We start from the raw sequence: 22,689 nt of genomic DNA on the forward strand, positions 1-22,689 counted from the left end.
CTTTTCAAAGCCCCAAGAGAACCTCTGAGACATATTTATAACTGTTGAAAAATACTACATTATGGGACCTTTGAAGTCACAAGAGAACTTTAAATACCTGGAATGGTAGTGCAGGTCATGCATGTTCTCCTCGTGTTCATCCATGAAAGATGTGACATTGTCAAGTTGCATTTGCAGGTTCATCACCTGAAAATGACAATTCATAGTAATTTCTTTAAGTACCGTCCCAAAGTCCTAAATCTCCTATACTGGTAGTCGAGTAATGCATGATATCAGTCGCCCTCACATTTCTAAGAATGGACCTTCCTATAGTTAGTTTCAGAGGTGGGTAGAGTAGCCAGAAATTGTACTCAAGTAAGAGTACTGTTACTTTACAGATGTATTACTCAAGTAAAAGTAAGGAGTAGTCACCCAAATATTTACTTGAGTAAAAGTAAAAAGTATGTTGTGAAAAAACTACTCAAGTACTGAGTAACTGATGAGTAACCTGTTCGTTTAATGATGACGGCAACAAATAATGCACAAAAACATAAAAATAGCAATGAGCAAATTCAGAGCCAGGAATATCTTAAGCAACTAAAACAATAATATATATCAAATAATAATACATTAACATAAAAAAAATTAAGGCAAATTGAGCCACAATAACTTAACAGCACCATAGGCTCAGTAAGCAGAGATTACAAAGGAAAATAACAAGTTAGCCTTTACGCAAACCATAAACTGATAGGTGTGGGCTGCATCTGGGAACACACTGTGCAATTCTGATTGGTGTTTCTATGCATGCGTGTGTGTGTGTGTGTGTGTGTGTGCGTGTGTGTGTGTGTGTGTGTGTGTGTGTGTGTGTGTGTGTGTGTGTGTGTGTGTGTGTGTGTGTGTGTGTGTGTGTGTGTGTGTGTGTGTGTGTGTGTGTGTGTGTGTGTCTTTGTCTGTCTCTCTATGAGGCTGCAGTGCGTTAATAAATGTCCCCACACGGTGTACATTTGACAGTGATTCATAGCAGGGAAGCTAACATCAGCCTACGGTGACAGCCAAAATATCTACTAACGTTACTTACCCCGATGTGCTTCCTCAAATTTGACGTTGAGTTCATGTAAGCTTAAGCTTGTTAATCATGTGACCGCCTGGCTCTGTTTGATTGGTGAAACGGAGTCAAACGTCACCATTGACTGTATTTGATTGGTGAAACGCAGGCATGCGATAGATCCTACTATGAAGGTCTGTCTGACAAACCAAAACAAACAAAGCGGGCATTAACAGATCGATAAAAATCAGTAGCGAGTAGCGAGCTGAATGTAGATAAATGGAGCGTAGTAAAAGTAGCGTTTCTTCTCTATAAATATACTCAAGTAAAAGTAAAAGTATGTTGCATTAAAACTACTCTTAGAAATACAATTTATCCCAAAAGTTACTCAAGTAGATGTAACGGAGTAAATGTAGCGCGTTACTACCCACCTCTGGTTAGTTTATACCTTTTTAGTCTACCTGGAATTGTTTATGTTGCAGGTTAGGGAAAACACTACAAAAAAAAACACACGTACCTGGTGACTAAGATCGTAGTACATCTCCGAGGACATGGCCATTCTCTGGTGGTCTGCTATGATGCCGTTTTGGAGGGAGCGCAAGGTTTGCATATTGCTGCTGCTGTTGGATTTGATCATGCCTAGGACTTGACTGTAGTTCTGCCAGTCACTGGTCAACTTCTGGAGCACCAGCGTCTCCTCATCTGATTTTCTCTGCAGGGCGTCAATCCACATAGTACTAGAAAGCAGACAACATGGATACATGATTTCCTGCTCATATGTTCTTAGATGTTCCCAGCCATACGGATGACGAATGCCATCAATCAGAGTTTTTGGTCTTGCAAAGTGCTTTTGTTATTCCTACTGAGGTTTGGCTTCACGCATAACCATTTCCATGTGAGTCTCAGACGGGAGGCAGTCATTACTCGAGCAACAACGTGCAATCCTTGAAAAGTTGTGGAGAGGACATATTGTAGCTACAGCGACTCACCTTACCGCCACCGTTGTGTTGACCTGCTGTGCTGTAGCTTTGACCATATATTGATCCTCCGTCAGAGTTTTCATCTTCTCTTCAGTTTCCTCCAGCACGCCTTTCCAGCCCTCCACCTGATCTTGGTGTCTCTCCAACAGCTGGTTGAGAAGTTTGATGGACATGAGGTGGTTCTGCATGTCGCGACTCAGCTGGTTGCTGGTGGCTGTTAGCTTGGTCTGGGTCCGAGAGGATTGGTCCAGGACCTGAGGGGAGGTGGTTATCATTGACTGGCATAGCTATGAAGGTTCTCATTCATCCAGGTCCTTTTCATCTCAGGGCACTCAAACGTTCGCCATATAACGCATTGAACCAAATATAAGACGGCCTCAAGAAGTGTCAAGACAAAATCAAAGATAAATACTTTTTAGATGCACGGCAGCCGTTTGAGGACTTTATCGATCACCATCATCTTAAACGTGTGTTATCTATGGATGTTCTCATTCACCCAGGTCATTGTATTCTTAGGGCCTTCAACTGGACTATTCAGTTTGTCTTAGACGACGTCAGGAGCATGGACTGATGAAGCCGACTTGGCCTGCTAAAACAAACTGAATAGTCAAGTTACGACCGATTAAAAGTCCTGAGGATTAAACTTCTGTTGTTTTCTATCTTGGCCAACCTTTGAAACATTTTGTGATTGGTTTTTGCTTTGCCAGGTCACTGTGTGTGTGTGTGTTCTTGTATTTCTACCCTTCTTGAGACATCAACAAGGAAACGTACCTTCCATATGAGGACCGGTGAACAAGTTAGGACATAAATCATGGTCCCAATACAGAAAACCATGGGTATCTAATAAAGAATGTCTCATTTGCATCCCTGGTGGTGAAATCTATCACAATTAGGGTGGTCCCAAAAAGGAGGGATTTTTCAAATGGACTTTGTGTCGGTTTTAAAAGTGCTCCCCCTCTGGTCAACATAATTAATAACAAGTGTGTGTAAAAAATGTAAGTGCTCCCTCTCTGGCCAACATATGTAATAACAAGTGTGTGTAAGAGAGTGAAATGCACCCCCTTTCGCCAAAAATTACTCAAATAAATATGTACCGCATTTTTCAGATTATAAGTCACAGTTTTTTTCATAGTTTGGCCGATTTATACTCTAGAGCGACTTATGTGTGAAATTATTAACACATTACCGTAAAATATCAAATAATATTATTTATCTCATTCACGTAAGAGACTAGACGTATATCAGCAATCGTCACACACACACACGTCAACCAATAAAAATTTGGCGGGGGCGGGTCATGGCAGAAGTGCATTGTGAAAAAAAAGATGCTACCTGCTACTACTTCCATACCTATGAAAATTGATCATTTCAACATTGGCGGTAACTTATAAAAACTGAGAAGGGCTGAACAAAAATGACATCAAAAAGGAAATCATATACTGCAGGTTACAAGCTGGAAGTAGTGAAATATGCAGCAGAAAATGGCAACCGAGCATCAGAAAGAAAGTTTGGAGTAAGCGAGAAACTTGTAAGGGACTGGCGAAAAGTGAAGGCTACTCTTACTGAAATGAAGAAAACTAAAAAAGCTAATCGCGGTCTAAAAGCTAGGTGGCCACAGCTAGAGGAACAAATTCACAAATGGGTGCTTGAAAATTGCCTTTCAAATGCTATTCCTGTTGTTGGATTTTATCAAATAAATTTCCCCCAAAAATGCGATTTATACTCCGGAGCGATTTATAATCCGAAAAATATGGTATATAAAGACATACTGTAATAACTTAAAGTAAATAATGAAGATTAAAAACCAATTACTAACAAAAAATTCAACAACAAAAAATAACTAAAAGCTTGCCTTTTATATATTATTATAATATTATCAAATCTTTATACAGTATATCTAGAAAGGGTGGTCCTAAAGAGAGAGGCATTATTCTCAGGTCTCAAGAAGGTAACAAATACAAAAAGGTGTGTGTGTGTGTGTGTGTGTGTGTGTGTGTGTGTGTGTGTGTGTGTGTGTGTGTGTGTGTGTGTGTGTGTGTGTGTGTGTGTGTGTGTGTGTGTGTGTGTGTGTGTGTGTGTGTGTGTGTGTGTGTGTGTGTGTGTGTGCGCGCGCACGTGTGTGTGACAGGAAAAAAAGCTATTGATTCGCCTGCAAGAAGCCGTTTGGCGCCATCTATCGGTGTGCATACATCACTCTAGACCGCCATTGTTAGGCCCAGAAATATCCATTCTTTTGGACTATAATTGATTAGTATTTTATTTCGTATTCAACCTGACCTAAGCCTTGATAATAAATAATCTTTGTGATCAACACGTGCTTTAATATCATTTGACAAGGTTTATCCTGTTCAACTGTAAGTAGGTTACTGGTAGATAGAATTATTGAATATGATTAAAATCAGGAGTAAGATTACTAATTCAGTGTTAATATTTGAGTGGGCCCTGGGCCCTCTTTAATGGAATAGTTGGGCCACAAGATCAAAAAGGTAAAAAAAATCCTTGCTCTGGACCCCCAATATAAAACGACACGTCTTTTTCCAATTTTTTTTTTGAGGGAAGACATACTGTCTTATATTCAGGCCAATACGGGCATTCTAGTATGTACAGTTTAGGTACAGTACGGTATATGTGTGAAGGCTTGTTAGAAGCAGATACATTTGGATGGGAAATAATTACTTTTTTTTTACTTCCAACACATTACAGCCCAGCTGCATTCGGGCGGAAGGCAGCTGAGATAGGCTCCAGCACCCCCGCGACCCCGAATGGGACAAGCAGTAGAAAATGGATGGATGGATGGACATTACAGCTCTTGGAGCCTAGAGTACTGGCCGATGCCGATATTGATCGGATATCAGCACAAATCATACTTACTTTTATTTTATTTTTAGTGTAGAATGTAACAAAAGCATTCCATCCATCCATTTCCTACCGCTTGTCCCCTACGGGGTCGCAGGGGTGCTGGAGCCTATCTCAGCTGCAAACGGGCGGTAGGCGGGGTACACCCTGGACAAGTTGCCATATCATCGCAGGGCCAACACACACAGACAGACAACATTCACACTCACATTCACACACCAGGGATCGATCAAGTAAAATAGTCAAACGGAGAACAATAGAAAGCATAAAAACACTAACCTATTTATTAACCGTCTGAAATTGACCGTTACTGTCTTTAAGTTAAAGTGGACTGGTAATTGTTTTTGGCAACTCCTAAGGCCACAATAATTCATTAAGTTAAGCTCATGACGCAGTAAGTTGAATGATGCGGACACATTTGTTACCGGATACATTTTAATAAGTTTCTGCTTTGGAGACTTTGTACATATGCATATATATATATATGTAAGTAATGTATGTATATATGTAAGTAATATGCAACTATTATTATATCCTTGTTGACAAATGCCGTGTTTTAGACTGCAATATTGTTCGATTATGGACACTTACTACACTTGTGTGCTAAGCTGCTGTATAGCTTAAAGTAGCATATAGTACAGCTTTTTAGGCTACCTTCTATGACTTGACTGAAATGCAGGAAAAGACCAACCTTGTGTGCTTATTGGAGGACATTTAGATGTTAGCTGGTTGTTGACTAAACACACTGCAGGACTGTTTGTATCAGAGCCTTATATGGGAAAGTTGAGATGCAAGACGATCTAATCCGATGCCTGTTATTTTTTGCCGATATTGGACAAGCACCAGGAAATAATACACAGTACAATACCTGCTCTTGTCCTAGTAACAGTTTTTGAACGTCCTCAAACTCCTGCTTGAGTCTGCTGATCTCCTCACTGTACAGAGTCACATCCAGACAGCCCGAGCAGTTACTCAGATCTGAAAGATGGAGACAGAATTGAGGCATTCATGTCTGAGTAATGTCTGGTAGAACAACTGCGGTACCTTCTAATACTTGCTGAGCCCTGGTGATCTTCTTATCATAGACTGACTCCTCCTCGGAAAGATGGTCAACCTTCCTAAACACTAGAGAAACAAGAGCAGTGTCTTGAAGACGCTTCAAAATCAGACAACCCCAATGTCCTAAATTCAGTTTCGCAATTTCCGTTAACCCAGTATTTCTCAAATGTGTTTGGTTACTTTATGTCATCTCAGCTCATTTTACGCGTCTATTTCAATATGTTTTATTGTACGCAGAATACTCATACAGTCGTTTGATAAAGGAATACGACAATTGTATTTCAATTCAGAGCAAGCATAAGACTAAAATCCTGTTGATTGTATACATGACGTATAAAATCATGTGGATGGTTGACGTAAAAATCATGAGGATGATTGTATACATTATGTACATTATGCATATAATCATCCACATTATTTTATACATCAATAATCCACATTATTTTATACATCAATAATCCACATGATTTTATACACCATGTATACAATCAACAGGATTTTAGACGAGATAGAATAATGTCCCATGGGTGTGACAGTAAAATAATGGAGGACCAGAGCTTTAATAATTGGACAAAATGTCATGAGTTAGTCGACATTAAAGAAAGATACTATTATACAGTATCTCACAAAAAACATTTTAGCACACATAATATATATTTACAAGGGACAATACCACAAACATGAAACATGGATAGTAGTAATATTTATTTATGAACTATGGTGACTAATAAACCAGGGGTGTCCTAAGGGATATCCCTTACCGCAGTGAATCCAATTCAAAACTGCTATGCTGCTTTGGCACTAATTTAAAGAGTAAACAAAACACAATAAATGAGCAAAAATATGAAAAAAAGTCATGTTTTTTAGACAATATATCTTTAAGGAAAATGTTTTCGGCAACAATATAAACTTAAATAGTACGGCTGTTTTAAAAAATACAATCGTAAATCTGTCATGACGATAGCGTTCGAAATGATTCTAAATTAGCTAATCGCTCTATGGGTTTCGACACGGGGTGTCTCCAACAACATTTAACATGTCTGACAGTACATTTGCTGAATGTTTGCCACCATCTTGATTGCATCATTAAAAATTCAGGCTAAGAACCATGAATTGCACTTTTACAATAACACATCAAGACAATTTTATATATGACACAATCCAAACAAACTTGCCCACTCATGGCGCAAGAAAAAATAACACAAAAAGTCGCCACACATGGTCACACATCACTGACCTTTGTAGATATTATAAAAAAGGTCCAATCACAATATATATTTCAAAATGACACCCATTTAAATCACCTGCAACGCATGATGGGGGGAAAAAGGCAAAACACTCTCTCCACACTTATCCATGTTTGGCGCAATTTAGCTGCTTGATATTTCTGATTGATTACAAAACTACATACAGTATATTGTTACATTACATGCAGTCGGCTTTCGGCCCCTGGCCAAATTATTTTAGCCCAATGTGGCCCCCATGTCAAATTGTTTGGACACCCCTGTATTAAACGTTGCAAAGTGCTGATAAACACAAACAACCAATATTTAATGTAAACAATGGAAAGTCCTACTCGAAGCAACAAAACAACAACGCTATCTCGCTCCCTAAAAAGAAAAGTACATTTTGTGATGCCGCGTGGAAACAAAGGCGGACTTTGGCCCTAACCCTAACCCTAAGCTAAAATAGATTGTTAAAGCTCTTTTTCCACACAACTCCATCTCTTCCTTATTTGCTAGCTAGCTGATAAGCTAACGATCGTAGACCGTAACCCGCAGATGTCTGACCTAAAAGGTCAGCTGTGCAAATTGAGCAAGTTATTCATGTCTTTGACGTGTTGAGGGCAAGATTTCCCTGTTATTTCATTTTTTTTTAGCTTGTGGTGGTGTTACAGTGGCCTCAGCCATTTTTTAAATTCCTGTTGCTTTCTGGTCATCACTCGTGCCCACTCGCAACATGTTTGTAAACAAGAGCAATAACATCACCAACTACGATCGCCCCCATTTTGTTATTATAGTTTTTTGTCGACTAATCACTGCACTGCTAATAACAGGAACATGTCCTATATGCTGAAAATGAGTCTGCACACAGACGTTATTGTTGTTGTACTCACTTTTGCGATACTACTCTATCAAGTTAGTATCATAAATTGTTGACATAATCCAAATACAATTGTTATCTTGGTTCTGCACACAAAAAAGCACAACAAAAACTCAATTTTAACACACAGGAGTAAAAATAGAAAGTGGTACTTGCACATTTCTACACTACCAAGGTTTGTCTTGTTCTAACAAGGTGTTGAAGGCTAACTGCTCAAATAATTAATACACTACTCAATTATTTTCTGTCATAACCCCCCGGGGGACAGAAATTCCGCAACACCTCCGATTTATATCAATCAATCAATCAATCAATGTTTATATATGTTTATATGATTTATATTACATCTTGATATTTATTTATCTGTAAATCGTTACATTGTTCATACAGCTATCTTGTTTTTAAAGTAAAAAAATGTGCTGAGATAACATCTGCAACAATCTAAACTAGAGATGTCCGATAATATCGGACTGCCGATATTATCGGCCGATAAATGCTTTAAAATGTAATTTCGGAAATTATCTGTATCGGTTTCAAAAAGTAAAATTTATGACTTTTTAAAACGCCGCTGTAAGGAGTGGTACACGGACAGCAGTTGCGTCTCCCAGTCATACTTGCCAACCCTCCAAATTTTCCCGGGAGACTCCCGAATTTCAATGCCCCTCCCGAAAATCTCCCGGGGCAACCATTCTCCCGAATTACACCCGATTTCCACCCATACAACAATATTGGGGGCGTGCCTTCAAGGCACTGCTTTTGCGTGCCGGCCCATCACATAATATCTACGACTTTTCACACAAGTGAATGCGACGCATACTTGGTCAACAGCCATACAGGTCACACTGAGGGTGACCGTATAAACAACTTTAACACTGTTACAAATATGCGCCACACTGTGAACCCACTCCAAACAAGAATGACAAACACACTTCGGGCTAACATCCGCACCGTAACACAACATAAACACAACAGAACAAATACCCAGAACCCCTTGCAGCACTAACTCTTCCGGGACGCTGCAATATACACCCCCCGCTGCCCCCTATCCCCCCCCCACCTCAACCCCGCCCACCTTAACCTCCTCATGCTCTCTCAGGGAGAGCATGTCCCAAATTCCAAGCTGCTGTTTTGAGGCATGTTGAAAACATGCTTCAATAATAAATATGGCAGTGCCATGTTGGCATTTCTTTCCATAACTTGAGTTGATTTATTTTGTCATCACAACAAAATTAGGCATAATAATGTGTTAATTCCACGACTGTATATCGGTATCGGTTGATATCAGTAATTAAGAGTTGGACAATATCGGAATATCGGCAAAAAAACCATTATCGGACATCTCTAACCTAAACTAATTTCTATGTCAAGATCATTAACTTAATTTGTTACATTTAAAGATGACTTTTCAGTCTGTGTGATTGTCAATACACAGAAAACAAATGCAAACGATTCACTGAGTTGTGCCTTTCTATGTTTTAAAAGTGTAAACATTGCTCACTTCATCAGCGTTTTCAGCCTATTCCTTTTCAACATGAGCTATAACTTTTTTGTTTTTGTTTAAAATTTGCAACAACATTGCTTATATTGTAGTTTATTGGCTTTACTCCGGTAGTGAGAGATTTGTTTATTTAGTACAATGCACATTGATGAACAATCTGATTTACAGAGTGTAAATGAGATAGCATAGTTGCTCATTTACATCTGTAGTGCCAAGACATAAATAACACAAACACAGAAGAAAAACATTATAATGTCAAAAACACAGACACTGAAGATAAAAACCAATAAAATAAATCCGAGTAACGACATGACTGTGAATTTTAATGAAATAATTTAAGATGCTTTTTAAAAGTGTAAAAAGTGGGACATTCTCTAATATTAATGGGAAGTCTGTTCCAGAAATGACTGTTTGTCTCCTCTGGAAAAGGCTCTGGTGCCAAAACCTCTGCCAGTCCTCACTTTAACGTATGTGGAGAGTTGGGCTAGCCCATGAATGACTTTATAAATTCAACAGATGTGTTTAAAATGAATAAAAATGCCAAAGTTAAGGACTTTATATGTTACCAAAATGGTACACTGATGGAATGACAGAGGCTTTTCATCAAGGATTTTAATAGATTTCTTCCGAAGGATTAACGCATTTTTTTATGAAACTTTTAACCTTTACTAATTCTTTCAAGCTTATTTCACAGCATGTGTCGGTTTTATATGAACCCACTCAACTTCAATTGCCAGCGGCACAGAAAATCTACAACAACAAAATGAAATGATTCTAATCGAGTTTAGTGGCTGCAGTGAGCCCCTTTTGCACAGCACATCTGGACTGCAAAAATGCTACTTTTAACTCTTGCTCAATGTTAAGCTGGGATCTGTGCTTTGTAACAGTAGAAAAAAACATTTCAGAGATAGGAAGTCGCAAAGGGTAGTAGAATGGCAGTAGAACGGTCTTTTCTCATTTCCTACTGCAGTGACAGTGAATCCAAAGACGACTGTACTTCACTGTACTTCCAGGTTTTTTATTCTGCTTATCACTGGTTTTTCTTGCCGCTGATGACTGCTCCATTTTTTCTTTTCATTCCTGTCACAAACGTCTCAATCTCTTTGCTTCTGTTTGTTCTGTTCACATGTTCCGATGTGTACTTACTCAGGCCTCAAATTTTTACTTTTTAAGGTCAAGATAAGTGTTGCCGAGGCAGGGGCTCTAAAGCATGCATGTGTGTGTGTGTGTATATATATATATACACTACCGTTCAAAAGTTTGGGGTCACATTGAAATGTCCTTATTTTTGAAGGAAAAGCACTGTACTTTTCAATGAAGATAACTTTAAACTAGTCTTAACTTTAAAGAAATACACTCTATACATTGCTAATGTGGTAAATGACTATTCTAGCTGCAAATGTCTGGTTTTTGGTGCAATATCTACATAGGTGTATAGAGGCCCATTTCCAGCAACTATCACTCCAGTGTTCTAATGGTACAATGTGTTTGCTTATTGGCTCAAAAGGCTAATTGATGATTAGAAATCCCTTTTGCAATCATGTTCACACATCTGAAAACAGTTTAGCTCGTTACAGAAGCTACAAAACTGACCTTCCTTTGAGCAGATTGAGTTTCTGGAGCATCACATTTGTGGGGTCAATTAAACGCTCAAAAGGGCCAGTAAAAGAGAACTTTCATCTGAAACTCGACAATCTATTCTTGTTCTTAGAAATGAAGGCTATTCCACAAAATTGTTTGGGTGACCCCAAACTTTTGAACGGTAGTGTATATATATATATATACGTATATATATAAAACTATTTTTTTTAAATTCATTATTAATATAAACTTATCAGCTTTTTGTCATTACATGATGCCTTTATCTCTATTTTTACATTTTGATAGAGGAAGGTATTTCTTTTTAATTTTATTTTATTTTTTAAAGTCATGTAAATGTATATGTACATGTAGATGCTGTATCGGGACAAATCCATTAAGAGTTTGAGCAGAAATATGTCATATAAGAATTAACTATTCACAATAACACATTAACAAAATGCTGTGTCACATGAATGTTTTTTGAAGTGATACCTTTGTGACATGAAAAAAAACATGTATAAAAATCTTCACAGCCTTCGTTCAGTTCGATGAGATGACAAAACATTTTAGCTAGTATTAATGTTAGTTGAACACTAATACAGTTTGCAGTTAAATAAAGGACGAGTAAACATCCCAGTAACAAACTAAAGACTTTATAAACAAGTTGTGACAACGTTCACGACACATCGCCTGCTGCAAAACATCAAATCGTTTTCTCCTTCACTGTATACTTTTAGTGTTGGGACAAGTGCGTCTGTCTCCAATATTGTCCACACCTGTCTCCATCTAAACACAGCAGTGCGCTCTTAAACGGGAAAATGATGATAAACCAAGCGTTTGGCTCGTGTTTACTCCGAGGGGAAATCTCCCGGGCAAAGTACACATCAATGATTATCGAGTCAAACGACGCTAGTGCGCATGCCCCTGACTTCGTGTTGCCTATAATGCATTAATAAATGACGTTTTTTCCGTAATTAAAAAATTAGACAGTATTACAACCTTCTGGAATTTCATTGCAAATTATAATTATACCGTTTACTGTTACATCCCTCATCCATTAACAAGTAAAAAGTCAAGGGCGGTCACGGCATGTTCTTGCCGCAGATGCTGATCAATTTTTTAGGGCTTACGATAAGTGACGAGGTCGGTCGCGGCTTTTGCCGCAGTTGCCGTGGTTACATTCGAACCCTGCTTACGACTTCTACTAGGTAGAACGGGCAGTCTGTTGATCAGATCGAGCACTGCTGCCACCTAGCAGCAGGCTTCTGTGTCGTTCTAACATGAATAGTAGATTGCAGACCCAAATAAAGAAAAATCATCCTGCTGCTCACGACTACGCAGGGGATCCCGACCCACTATTTGAAAACACTGAATTACAGGAAGGTAATTTTAGTCCTGACATGAAAATGTAATTCAATTATCTGACAAATTCCACTTAATCACTGATGAGAGAACGTTTATTCAGCTGCTCACATCCTGAACCCCCCCCCCACAACTTTCCCAAGGGAGTGTTTGAGTTTATATTACGTGTAGTTTTTTTTTAGGCATTTTCCGCATCATAACTGCTGACTCGGGGGATTGACGCGGCTCTGCAAGCCATAATAAATGTATCCACATGTGTTGTGCACACCACCTGCTTTTTACGGGTATTCTACGCCATCATGTGAAATCTCTCATTGTAGTTGCTGGATCAAGTGCTTTGGTGTACTAATCCTCAGATATGCGCAGTATTGTTGTTGTTACTGGGTAAACACTTGATCAGCATGGATCAAGAACGGCGGAAGATTGTTGTCGTTGGTGGGGCCACATGTAGGGATGGGTCCCGTTCACTGATAAGGTACCAACTCCTGGTACCTGGGAATCGACACCGGAACTCAACGGTACTTTTGTTTTGTGCAACACATGTTGCGGTTAATGGTGATCTATGTTTATTTGTCGTTATTTATACTTTCTGAATAAATGATGTGATAATGTTCATCAGTCAACTCATTGGTGTTAATTTCCAATCTATCAAGATAGAAAAATAATATCAAAAGCAAATTACAGAATGTTATTTATGTAGTTTGCTCATTTTTCTCGACTGGTGCACTAACATGTGGTTTATTTTGTACATATGTAGCATCATCTACAAAGATGCAAAAAATTGCTATAGTGACATCTAGTGGACACATTTAGAACAGCTGTTTTTTTCATGGAAAATTTTCGGCTCATTTTTATACTAAGCAAACTCATCCCGCGGGCCGGATAAAACCTGGGCCATACGTTTGACACCCCTGCTCTAGAACTACAACTGCTTCAAAACTAACAGTGTCCAGATTGTAATCATCCAAATATGATTCGCAGCAAAGTAAGTCAGCCGTCAGCGTTGTGGCTCCGAGAGCGAACGGAGACAACAACACGCTAGCTCGCTGGTTAGCCAACTAGTGAGCTTGTTTGGGTGTTTCTGATCACCTCCCAGTCCTGCAACTCAGTGCGGCATTTAGGCAAGAAGAACAGAAAGTACCTGCGGCGAAGGCGGGCGTTCGTATTTTTATTGATATTTCATTTAAAAAACTCGGAAGTGACATTTTGAGGCGAAAATTAATGTTTAAAAATGCGGATTTCACTTCACATGCCTGAAGACGGGTGCAATTTTTAACGGTGTGTACTACTTTGATGTTTTTCATAAAGGCCACATAGTTTAGTGGATTTATGTCAACTTTATTTGTGTGTTTTGATGTGTTTGCACTAGAGTTGTCCGATAATATCGGACTGCCGATATAATCGGCCGATAAATGCTTTAAAATGTAATATCGGAAATTATCGGTATCAAAAAGCACAATTTATGACTTTTTAAAACGCCGCTGTACGGAGTGGTACACGGACGTACGGAGAAGTACAGAGCGCCAATAAACCTTAAAGGCACTGCCTTTGCGTGCTGGCCTAATCACATAATATCTACGGCTTTTCACACACACAAGTGAATGCAAAGCATAATTGGTCAACAGCCATACAGGTCACACTGAGAGTGGCCGTATAAACAACTTTAACACTGTTACAAATACGCGCCACACTGTGAACCCGCACCAAACAAGAATGACAAACACATTTCGGGAAAACATCCGCACCGTAACACAACATAAACACAACAGAACAAATACCCAGAACCCCTTGCAGCACTAACTCTTCCGGGACGCTATAATCGGAATCGGTAATTAAGAGTTGGACAATATCGGAATATCGGATATGGTCAAAAAAGCCATTATCGGACATCTCTAGTTTGCACCATGTGAGGGAAAGGTTGTTTGGTTAGCCACATATAAATAGATGCTGTGTTGTTACGCAGTAATGTAAAACACATGGTCATAGCTGACATTAGTCACAGTGGCCAGAAGAAGAAAGTCATTTCAATTAACTTTAAGATTATCAACATACACTATATTGCCAAAAGTATTTGGTAACCCATCCAAATGATGAGAATCAGGTGTCCTAATCACTTGGCCCGGTGTATAAAATCAAGCACTCAGGCATGGAGGCTGTTTCTACAAAACATTTGTGAAAGAATGGGTCGCTCTCAGGGATTGCCAGCGTGGAACTGTCATAGGATGCCACCTGTGCAAAAAATCCAGTCGTGAAATTTCATTGCTCCTAAATATTTTAAAGTCAACTTTGTTATAAGAAAAGTGAAAAGTTTGTGAACAACAGCAAGTCAGCCACCAAGTGGTAGGCCACGTGAACTGACAGAGAGGGGTCAGCGGATGCTGAAGCGCATAGTGCAAAGACTTTCTGCACAGTCAGAGCTCCAAACTTTATGTGACCTTCCAATTAGCCCACGTACAGTACGCAGAGAGCTTCATGGACTGGGTTTCCATGGCCGGGCAGCTGCATCTAAGCCATACATCACCAAGTCCAATGCAAAGCGTGGGATGCGGTGGTGTAAAGCACGTCGCCACTGGACTCTAGAGCAGTGGAGACGCCTTCTCTGGAATGATGAATCCCGCTTTTCAATCTGGCAATCTGATGGACCAGTCTGGGTTTGGAGGTTGCCAGGAGAACGCTACATTTCGAACTGCATTGTGCCGAGTGTGAAATTTGGTGGAGGGAGGAATTATGGTGTGGGGTTGGTTTTTCAGGAGTTGGGCTTGGCCCCTTAGTTCCAGTGAAAGGAACTTTGAATGCTCCAGGGTACCAAAACAATTCCATGGGATGGCACTTCAAGTTCATATGTGAGTAAAGGCAGGTGGCCAAATACTTTTGGCAATATAGTGTATGTTGGGGCCAGATTAAGAACGCGGGTCCGCGAGCTGAAGTTTGGCCACCCCTGCTGTATCTACTACATCAGGGGTCACCAACGCGGTGCCCGCGGGCACCAGGTAGCCCGTAAGGACCAGATGAGTAGCCCGCTGGCCTGTTCTAAAAATAGCTCAAATAGCAGCACTTACCAGTGAGCTGCCTCTATTTTTTAAATTGTATTTATTTACTAGCAAGCTGGTCTGGCATTGCTCGACATTTTTAATTCTAAGAGAGACAAAACTCAAATAGAATTCGAAAATCCAAGAAAATATTTTAAAGACTTGGTCTTCACTAACTGACAAAGAAACAGATAACAGATTTGGTGTCCAGTTCAAGGTGTGACATGATTTATCTAAAAATTTGAGAGTTGACTTTTGTATTTTACATGAGTTATTATTTGTACAAACATGGTGCAAAGTAATTCTTGATTTGTTAAAAAATGTTAGTGGCTAGCTAGTTAAAATGGGATATTGTGATTTCACAAGACTGTCTTAGAAGTGATCATTTGAAAATGTTCAATTTGAAAAATGTGCACTTAGAGAAAATATAAAAATAAAGTGTTGCATATTGATATTTATCTGTTTCTATATATATTTATTGTGAGAAATCATTAAGATGATCAGTGTTTCCACAAAGATAAATATCATTAATTATTAATAATAACATAGAGTTAAAGGTAAATTGAGCAAATTGGCTATTTCTGGCAATTTATTTAAGTGTGTACCAAACTGGTAGCCCTTCGCATTAATCAGTACCCAAGTAGTAGCTCTTGGTTTCAAAAAGGTTGGTGACCCCTGTACTACATTAAGAAACATGTTTTTCTCTAGTAATTGTACACTTGAATCCATCTTTGTGAGCTCCAAGCTTCACTCGCCGAGATGCTTGAGCGATAGTGACTGATTCCCAACTCTCCCAGGCAATAAAGAGTGGGATGTGTAAAACATCTGCTGGTACAGTGCAGCTGTCAGGTAGAAACATTTGGTCCATCAGCGCCAGTTAGAAAGCGCACTCAAGGACTACAATAAAAATCCACATTTCTTTCCCCCCCTCCCCCGCGTGATGTCAGTCCATTTTCTTTTAGGTTATTTTAGGACGTACATACAGGAACTCACCGAGTGAGGCCAGCACCGTGACAGTGATGACGAGGAATGCAACAAATGCCGCGAGGACTTTGACGGCCAGTTGGAGGGAATTGCTCTGCTGGCACCTCACGCAGCCACCTCTCGTGCGACCTAAACACACGCCGCACATTTTAATATGCAAATGTGCAACTGCGAATACAAATGACACTTTTGTGCGTTTACCTCTGAACGGCGGTATTTCCTCCTCTTCGCCATTGAGCTCCTCCTCTGCAAAACACAAGTGAACAAAAAGTGACCCATGCTAGCAAGGCCAGCGAAAGTTACCATTGCTGACTTTACCATACCGTACGTACAGTATGTACAGTATCCTATTTATGACTGGACTGTTGACAGCAGGGCCATTACCTTTAAAAAGCTGGTTCTCATATCCTCCGTAGTTGTCTGCCAAGAAAAGAAAGACATAATGCAGATGTTTTTTTGTAAAGAAAGAAGCCATCAATAACTTTTTTTTTTTTTTTAGAACTATTAAAAAGTTCTATAAATCACATAAAGCAGCTGCTCTGTAGTGCAATACCTACGAATGTCCAGGCAGGGAGGATTATACTGCACATGTACTGTAATACACACACGTACTCATGATTTAGGTAACAAAAAGTACTGCGGAGATGTTTGTATGTGGTCGTCATGTAGCTAATGTATGATTATGTAATACAGTCAAGTAGTACATGTGGGCATTGTGGAAATTGGGTCTATGTACAGTACAGGCCTAAAGTTTGGACACACCTTCTCCTCATTCAATGTGTGTTCTTTATTTTCATGACTATTTACATCACATATGTCAGAGTCAAGGCCCGCGGGCCATATCCGGCCCGCGAGAAGGTTTTTTACGGCCCTTGGGATGATCTTGATTTATTATTAGAACCGGCCCGCAGACCGCAGATCTTTTACACGCACCAAGCGGATGCCGGTCCAAGGTTCCGAAAGGGGGCGAGCGGCCCGCCGGGACGCGCCTGCCGGCCGAAGGGCTGCAGCCCGGCCGTCAGTCGCGGAGCCCGCCGTGCCACGCGCGCCACGGGGGCGGGCCGAAACCCGGCCCCGAGGCCCTGAGACTTCTGCTTTGTTTCCCCAAACCGCGCGTCACCGCCGGGCCCGCACCACCGTCGGGCTGCAGCCCGAGCGTCGGTGGCGGAACCCGTCATGTGCCGCGCGCGCCAAGCGGAGCGGGGGGGTCAAGCGGGCCGAAACCCGCAGGCCACCCCCTCACCACGAGGCCCTGAGACTTCTGCGTTTGACCCCTACGCGCGGCCCGTCGGGACGCGCCCGCCGTCAAGCCACGAGGGCCAGCCGTCGGGTCGCGGAGCCCGCCGTGCCACGCGCGCCAAGGGGCGGGCCGAAACCAGCGGGGGGTTTCGGGCACCCAACTCGCCTCCCTCCCACGGAGGGAGGAGGGGGGTTTAATGTGAACATTACTGTGCAATCACATATTTAGAGTTTTTACTCAATTCAAGTTTAAAAGTTAAAGTTTAATATTTGTTTTCACTGCATGTTACTTCTCCTTAAACAAAGTGTTGTTTTTGATTTATAGATTTTTGCACTTTATTTTATTGTATTTCAATTTAATTATATTTTAAAAATATTTCAGTTGAGTGGATGATAGAAAATTGCTATTATTGTTTTTTTCTTTGAAGTAAATTTAGCCCACTTTTGCTAAAATAGAAAATATAGGCTACTGATGGTGCCTTGAATACCGGTTTCTTTCATTTAATGTTCATGTTATGGGGATTTTTATATAAAGGAAATTTGTCTTTTGTGTCTGTTGAAAATTAAAGATTACTGACAGAGCCATAAGAAAATATTGCTTTATTTATCTGATCATATTGGAATATATTTGTTAGGTTTTCAGTAGGTTCAATTAGGTTCACTAGACTATATGCGTCATTTAAAAATTTTTCAATGAACATTCGAACAGTCCGGCCCTCGGCTTGTAGCTAAATTTTTTATTTGGCCCTCCGTCCATTTGACTTTGACACCCCTGATTTACATTGTAGATTGTCACTGAAGGCATCAAAACTACTACATGTGGAGTTATGTACTTAACAAAAAAAAGGTGAAATAACTGGAAACATGTTTTATATTCTAGTTTCTTCAAAATACTGCTTTGCACACTCTGGGCATTCTCTCGATGAGCTTCAAGCACACATGTGAAATGAAAATCATTTCAGGTGACTATCTCTTGAAGCTCATCGAGAGAAGGGTGGCTATTTTGAAGAAACTAGAACAGGGGTCGGCAACCCGCGGCTCTAGAGCCGCATGCGGCTCTTTAGCGCCGCCCTAGTGGCTCTCTGGAGCTTTTCAAAAATGTATGAAAAATGGAAAAAGATGAGGGGAAAAAATATATTTTTTGTTTTAATATGGTTTCTGTAGGAGGAAAAACATCGCACAAACCTCCCTAATTGTTATAAAGCACACTGTTTATATTAAACATGCCTCAATGATTCGAGTATTTGGCGAGCGCCGTTTTGTCCGACTAATTTTGGCGGTCCTTGAACTCACCGCAGTTTGTTTAAATGTATAACTTTCTCCGACTTTCTAGGACGTGTTTTATGCCACTTCTTTTTCTGTCTCATTTTGTCCACCACACTGTTAACGTTGTGCGTGAAGGCACAAAGGTGAGTTTTGTTGATGTTATTGACTTGTGTGGAGTGCTATTCAGACATATTTGGTCACTGCATTAATGCTAGCTAATCGATGCTAACATGCTATTTAGGCTAGCTATTTGTACATATTGCATCATTATGCCTCATTTGTAGCTATATTTGAGGTCATTTGGTTTCCTTTAAGTCATCTTAATTCAATTTATATCTCATGACACACTATCTGTATGTAATATGGCTTTTAATTTTTTGCGGCTCCAGACAGATTTGTTTTTGTATTTTTGGTCCAATATGGCTCTTTCAACATTTTGGGTTGCCGACCCCTGAACTAGAATATAAAACAGGTTTTCAGTTATTTTTACCTTTTTTTGTTAAGTACATAACTCCACATGTCTTTAGTGACAATCTACAATGTAAATAGTCATGAAAATAAAGAAAACACATTAAATGAGAAGGTGTGTCCAAACTTTTGGCCTGTACTGTATATTGCACCCACAAAATATGACTTACCATATAAGTAAACAAAAAAATCTACCCCTAGAAATTAAGCCACTTTTGCTAATTACAAAATGTACAGAATGTCTATTATATATAGGGATTGGTGTCGTTCACATTTGAACTGATACGGTACCTGGGAATCGATATCGGTACTCAACAGTACCTATTTTTGGTACTTGAGTGTGTTATGATAAATAATTATTTTCATAATAAAATCTATTTTACTGCAATATTTAAACATGAGCTGATTATGACAACTGCTGTCCAGTCGTTATATCTTGTTTTACGATCTTTATATTGTCATTTGCAAGATGACATTAAGTTGCAAGTATTGTCCTTGTAACGCACAAGCTGCTTGAGTGTGACGTGCATCTTAGTTGTAGTTTATATTACAGAAATTTGGAGGTGTTGAAATTGCCACCTACAACCGCTAATGCTAACCAGTAGCATGAGTATGGCAAAGCCAATGTACATTAGCATCGAGCTAGCACACTTTTGGAAAAGTGGAGCCTCGCAACATTACCTCGAGGTAGTTTGGCCGAGTCTGTTCTCAGTTCTGCTGGAGTGATCGCCAAGTGCCGAAGTACCGTAACATGGCATCTTTTGGATTTTATGTAAACCTCATGCTCCAGGTACCGTAACATGGTACCTTTGGATTTTATGTAAACCTCATGCTCCAGGTACCGTAACATGGTACCTTTTGGATTTTATGTAAACCTCATGCTCCAGGTACCATAACATGGCATCTTTTGGATTTTATGTAAACCTCATGCTCCAGGTACCGTAACATGGTACCTTTGGATTTTATGTAAACCTCATGCTCCAGGTACCGTAACATGGCATCTTTTGGATTTTATGTAAACCTCATGCTCCAGGTACCGTAACATGGCATCTTTTGGATTTTATGTAAACCTCATGCTCCAGGTACCGTAACATGGTACCTTTTGGATTTTATGTAAACCTCATGCTCCAGGTACCGTAACATGGTACCTTTTGGATTTTATGTAAACCTCATGCTCCAGGTACCATAACATGGCATCTTTTGGATTTTATGTAAACCTCATGCTCCAGGTACCGTAACATGGTACCTTTGGATTTTATGTAAACCGGTGCCCGGTAGGACCGGCGGGATTCAGTCGTTTCCAAAAAAAGTACCAGATTCGGTACCTGTCCCTAATTATATATACTAATACTATTTCAAAAGTTGCAAAAATCTGTTGAAATAAACACCATTTTGAACACCAACATGAGCTGTGTCCTGGCTGGTCCACCAACATTCAAGACTATGGGGTTTTCGAAGTTTATGGTAGTTGGTAACACACTAAAAGGAGACAAATAATTTGTTTTTTTTATGATTTTGAAGCTATGATATGTGGCTAAGAGCATTAGTGTCATTATCACTGGAAGAGGAGCCTAAACATGTTACACACCGAGAGCAAGCCAGGGGCAGGCATGCTAAAAGCTAAGCTATATGCTAAGCTATCATTAAACAACATCAAGAAATTAGTGCTTGGTAAAGTTTAGGAAGTGTAGAAGGAACCACTTTACCGTGGAAAATAAGCAAACATGAACAGGAATTTGGTGGTGTCGACACCAAAGGTAGTATCAGTATATGGTATTAGGTTTTGTTGTTTTTGTTAATGTTTACAAACTCGGAGAATAATTCATTGGACACAGGAGGACTTTGAGGCCAAAAACCAAATACCGTATTTTCCGGACCATAGGGCGCAACGGAATATAAGGCGCGCTGCCGATGAATGGTATATTTTTGATCTGTTTTCATATATAATGCCCATTAAAGGAGTCATATTATTATTATTGTTTTCTAAATGTAAAACACTTCCTTGTGGTCTACATAGCATGTAATGGTGGTTCTTTGGTCAAAATGTTGCATAGATTATGTTTTACAGATCATCTTCTACTTCTACTAAAACATTTTGATAGATTTTTGAGCGCCGTGTGTAATGTTCTATATTTTCAATGGAACACATAAAATGTTGGTGTTTACTTCAGTAGTATTAGACTTAGACTTCCTCTTTATTGTCATTCAAATTTGAACTTTACAGTACAGATAACAACGAAACTTCGTTGCATTAGCTCATGGTAGTGCAGGATAAAAAAACAATAAGGTGCAGATATAAATAAATAGATTACTGTACAGATAAATATAATGCACTTTTGCATATGCATCCACGTTTATGGATGTATGTTATATTGTCTTTATATTCCAGCGAGTTAATCCATTTTGGGGGGGAATTGAGGAGATAATTATGATGCGTTCAAGAGTCTTACGGCCTGAGGGAAGAAGCTGTTACAGAACCAGGAGGTTCTGCTTCGGAGGCTGCGGAACCTCTTTGGTTCCTATTTGGTTGCTATTGCAGTCTACACGTATCTCTTATGTGTGACTGCCATTATATTGCAGTCTACATGTATCTCTTATGTTTGACTGCCATCTACTGGTTTTTGATTGATTGATTGAGACTTTTATTAGTAGGTTGCACAGTGAAGTACATATTCCGTACAATTGACCACTAAATGGTAACACCCGAATAAGTTTTTCAACTTGTTTAAGTCGGGGTCCACTTAAATTGATTCATGATACAGATATATACTATCATATATACTATCATCATAATACAGTCATCACACAAGATAATCACATTGAATTATTTACATTATTTACAATCAGGAGTGTGGAGGGGGGGTGGGGTGGGGGGGGGGGTATGGACATCAAGTAGTGGACATAGAGAGAGAGAGAGAGAGAGAGAGAGAGAGAGAGAGAGAGAGAGAGAGAGAGAGAGATCAGAAGGCATAAGAAAAAGAATCTGCATTTGATTGTTTACATTTGATTATTAGCAATCCGGGGAGGGTGTTAGTTTAGGGTTGTAGCTGCCTGGAGGTGAACTTTTATAGCGGTTTTGAAGGAGGATAGAGATGCCCTTTCTTTTATACCTGTTGGGAGCGCATTCCACATTGATGTGGCATAGAAAGAGAATGAGTTAAGACCTTTGTTAGTTCGGAATCTGGGTTTAACGTGGTTAGTGGAGCACCCCCTGGTGTTGTGGTTATGGCGGTCATTTAC

General features: G+C 39.7%; 3 protein-coding genes across 3 annotated transcripts in view; 2 read left to right on the forward strand and 1 right to left on the reverse strand.

The window, feature by feature from the left end:
- Nucleotides 1-22,689, forward strand: part of LOC133640442 (adenylate kinase 7-like) — a 114,319-nt gene that overhangs the window by 76,712 nt on the left and 14,918 nt on the right. The window lies entirely within an intron of this gene.
- Nucleotides 1-22,689, forward strand: part of clu (clusterin) — a 94,245-nt gene that overhangs the window by 14,117 nt on the left and 57,439 nt on the right. The gene's annotated exons all lie outside the window — the stretch shown is intronic.
- The window catches only part of scara3 (scavenger receptor class A, member 3), a 52,727-nt gene that overhangs the window by 4,185 nt on the left and 25,853 nt on the right, over nucleotides 1-22,689 (reverse strand). The window contains exons 2-9 of the mRNA XM_062033858.1: nucleotides 16,861-16,896; nucleotides 16,678-16,722; nucleotides 16,486-16,605; nucleotides 5,905-5,985; nucleotides 5,729-5,838; nucleotides 2,014-2,258; nucleotides 1,542-1,761; nucleotides 98-186 (exon numbers count right to left, since the gene is read on the reverse strand). Coding sequence (XP_061889842.1) covers nucleotides 98-186; nucleotides 1,542-1,761; nucleotides 2,014-2,258; nucleotides 5,729-5,838; nucleotides 5,905-5,985; nucleotides 16,486-16,605; nucleotides 16,678-16,722; nucleotides 16,861-16,896 — 946 coding nt within the window. The remainder of the gene's footprint in view (nucleotides 1-97; nucleotides 187-1,541; nucleotides 1,762-2,013; nucleotides 2,259-5,728; nucleotides 5,839-5,904; nucleotides 5,986-16,485; nucleotides 16,606-16,677; nucleotides 16,723-16,860; nucleotides 16,897-22,689) is intronic.

Source organism: Entelurus aequoreus, linkage group LG23, assembly GCF_033978785.1.
Source record: "Entelurus aequoreus isolate RoL-2023_Sb linkage group LG23, RoL_Eaeq_v1.1, whole genome shotgun sequence".
NCBI classification, from domain to species: Eukaryota; Metazoa; Chordata; class Actinopteri; order Syngnathiformes; family Syngnathidae; genus Entelurus; species Entelurus aequoreus.